The 3,338-nt window shown below is 39.5% G+C and overlaps 1 protein-coding gene across 2 annotated transcripts; it reads right to left on the bottom strand.

Moving 5' to 3' along the window:
- LOC137830307 (uncharacterized) lies at window positions 1–2,282 on the bottom strand. 2 transcript variants are annotated; one of them, XM_068637571.2, is made up of 2 exons: window positions 758–2,282; window positions 1–465 (listed from the first exon to the last, which is right to left on the bottom strand). In XM_068637571.2, the coding sequence occupies exons 1-2, from the start codon at window positions 2,153–2,155 to the stop codon at window positions 238–240; spliced, it is 1,626 nt and encodes a 541-aa protein (XP_068493672.1). In that variant the 5' UTR covers window positions 2,156–2,282; the 3' UTR covers window positions 1–237. The 2 variants fall into 2 exon arrangements, with proteins under 2 accessions (XP_068493672.1, XP_068493673.1); XM_068637572.2 differs by having other exon boundaries at window positions 776–2,029.
- Window positions 2,283–3,338: the final 1,056 nt, after the last annotated feature.

Genomic DNA, 3,338 nt, shown 5'->3' on the forward strand with positions numbered 1-3,338 from the left:
TTGAAGTGTTGCACAAAGAACGGGCACAATGTTTATTGTTGTTGTAATGGTACCATGGTCACCATATGAACCTCTAGAACCAATACACATTTTGAAGAGAATCAAAACAAGAAAACCAAAATTTAAACAAACAACTTTTGATCACATAACATATACTCCAAATACACTACATAAACTGCACATATATATAGATATTGTGCATTGCACATAATATGATACTATATACCAAGTATCACATTATTTCTTTTTTACGATCTCCTCATCATGGAAGCGTCCCACATCGTTGAAGGTCTGTCCCGCATTCTGATCCGCGGCTTTCAGTGTATCCGCTATTGCCCCTGGTCGAGTCTCTTCCACTTTCATCACCACCTTATCTGCACGCCCCTCAGATATATCTTTGTACCCTTGTAGCTTTAGATCCTCCAGTTTCCTCCTTGCATCTTCATCTTCACCTCTCACATTCCCCTGTGTCACATCATATCACATCCATAACTTGTCAATTTTTCTCAAACATTCACAATTAGTCACATATACACAAAACTGCACCCACATAAGGTGCCAATGCAATGTGTTTTGGCTTCCAGATTTGCTCCAAATCAAAGTTTTAGTCCCTAAATTCACAAATGCATATAATGTGTTCCATTCTTAAAGTGATTTTGATCCTTGTGATTGAAAAAAAGAATACGAAAACTTCAATAGAACTTGAACAGATTCTAAGACATGTTAGGCTCAACAAATTTAAAAGAGAGAGTGAGACCTTGGTTTTGTCCCTTGCCTGTGCAGTTTTCTGTTTTGCTGCTTCTGTGGTTTCTGCAGCCTTGTCCTTCATCTCCGCAGTCTTGTTATTTGCTGCCTCAGTTGCTTCCCAGGTCTTGTTCTTTGCTGCTTCAGTTGCATCCCAGGTCTTGTCCTTCATCTCCGCAGCCTTATTCTTCGCTGCCTCGGTCGTTTCAGCAGTCTTGTTCTTTGTTGCATCAGCAGTTTCTGCAGCCTTCTTCTTTGCTGCCTCAGTCATCTCAGCAGTCTTGTTCTTTGTTGCCTCCGCAGTTTCTGCAGCCTTGTCCTTCATCTCCCTACCCTTATTCTTTGCTGCCTCAGTCGTCTCAGCGGTCTTGTTCTTTGTTGCCTCGGCAGCTTCAGCAGCCTTGTCCTTCGCCGCATCCTTCATCTCCGCCGCTCTATCCTTCGCGGTCTCTGCCGTCTCCGCTGCCTTGTTCTTGGCAATCACTGCGGATTCCGAGACCTTCTCTTTGGTTTCCTCTGTCTTGCCGCTCAAGTATTCCACAGCTTTCTTAGCAGCTTCCGTAGCAGAATCCTTCAGCTCCCCAAGCTTCTCCATAGCAGTGTCCTTCCCTTCTTTCGTCTTCTCCGCAGTGTAATCCTTGTACTCTCCCAGCTTATTCACTGTAGCATCTTTTCCTTCCTTAGCCTTCTCAGCAGCATAGTCCTTATACTCCCCACCCTTCTCCAGAGTCTTGTCCTTCGCTTCCTTCGCCTTCTGAGAAGCATAATCTGCGTAGTCCCCAGCTTTTGCCATTGCTGCATCCTTTGCTTCCTTCGCCTTCTGAGAAGCACAATCTGCATATTCACCAACCTTGGAACCGGTTTCGTCCGTGGCAGGAGAATCGTAGATCCCAGGCGACTTGGCGACGGATATGTCTCTCACTTCCCCGGTTGTCACGTCATCAGGTTTGATATTAACATCATGAATCACCTCTGTGGTGCATGATTTCGCAGGAACTGAATCTTTCTTCCCAACCACCGCTTCTTGCACCGCCTTCAACATGGACCCTATCACACCACGCTTTTCTTCATTGTTTAGCTGTTCCACAACGCCCACATCTTCACGATCTCTCTCTCTGTTGGCTTGTTCAAGCTCTTTGGCAGCAATTTTCGAAGCTGCCTCAGCTCGTTCCTCGTGTTGCCTCGATGCCATTGAAAATCTGTTTGGTTTTGTGACAGTATTTGCACTTTGAGTTGGAAGTTTGATCTGTGTATAGGATATGATATGGAGATGTTGAGGAGTGGAAGCAGGAGTTGATGGTTTATATGAGTGAACGGAATGAGAAATGGAAAAGGGAAAGGAGAGGGTAGAGTGACACGTGGGTGCAAGGGAGAGCAAGAGCAGTGGAGGTGGACATGTGGATGCAGGCATGGTTGCAAGGTGTGACACGTTAGCAGGAGATGGTTCTTGGTGGTGACATCTAATGTTACGTAAATGATATGATGATGTGCATGTATTTGGATTAAACTAAGGTATATGAGTATTAAGTGGTTGTTCGGTCCCTTAGAACCTGACATCATCACATGTTTCATGAACCTGCCTATAGGTAACTCTAAATCGTGGCATGATGTTAGGTGAAGGAGTAACCAAATCGAAGAGTTAAACGATTCCTCTTATCACTATTATATACATTCTTGTTTAACTCTACATATATAGCAGAGGATCACAAACATTTTTCTCTAAGCTTTTCTTTACCAGAGACTTCTATTCATGTTTTTTCTTTTCTCCTGTTATAAGCTTTTCTTTACCAGAGACTTCTATTCATGTTTTTTCTTTTCTCCTGTTATAGTTTAGTATGAAGGCATTTTTCACAGACTCGATATTATTTATTTTTTGAAAACAGATATAACTTTTTTTCCATTTCCGTGTTTCTTTCTATTTATGTACTCCAATTTCGAAATACACAAACAGTACTCTGTTTCTGCGTATGTATTATTTAAATATAGAATTAAATATATTTTTCTTCCCGAACTATAATATAAATTAATTTTTATTTTTATTTAAATTTTATATCATTTAAATACTTATAATATGAAAACAATTGAAATTGGTTATTTTGTATGTGAAATAATTATTAGTTTTTTTTTTTAAAGATTGATAATTTTTTTAAAATTTATTATTTTGATTGCATATTGATATTCATTATAACTACTTTCAATAGATTGATGAAGTGAAATATTTTATAAGTGTCATATTTCATCGGTTAAATTTGTGTTAATTTCAAGATTCTAAAAACAAATTGAGATGAAAGGGCAAAATGAGAATATATAAGATAAAAAAAAAAGGATGAAACGCCTAAGCCAAAAGCCTCCAAAGGATCTTATCCAAGCGAACTCAGTCATGCCCAAGCGAGACCACTCTAGAGACTTTGGACTTGAACCAATTCTACACACAGAAAGACTCATTCCAATCATTTCCATACCAAAAACACCTAGATGATTTGAAGTTTGGACTAGGGACGAAAATCAATTTCGTGTTACAGTACATAGACAAAAAAAACTTATTTAACCCTATAAATATACTTCTTTTTCTTATTTTTTTTTCTTGTCATCTA

Source organism: Phaseolus vulgaris, chromosome 7 (genome assembly GCF_051622355.1).
Source record: "Phaseolus vulgaris cultivar YP4 chromosome 7, ASM5162235v1, whole genome shotgun sequence".
Lineage (NCBI taxonomy): Eukaryota > Viridiplantae > Streptophyta > Magnoliopsida > Fabales > Fabaceae > Phaseolus > Phaseolus vulgaris.

Coding starts and splice junctions, on each gene's coding strand:
- LOC137830307 (XM_068637571.2), bottom strand. CDS start 2,155: ATGCCTGCATCCACATGTCCACCTCCACTGCTCTTGCTCTCCCTTGCA. Junction 466..757: donor AGGCAAGGGACAAAACCAAG/GTCTCACTCTCT, acceptor GATGTGACACAG/GGGAATGTGAGAGGTGAAGA.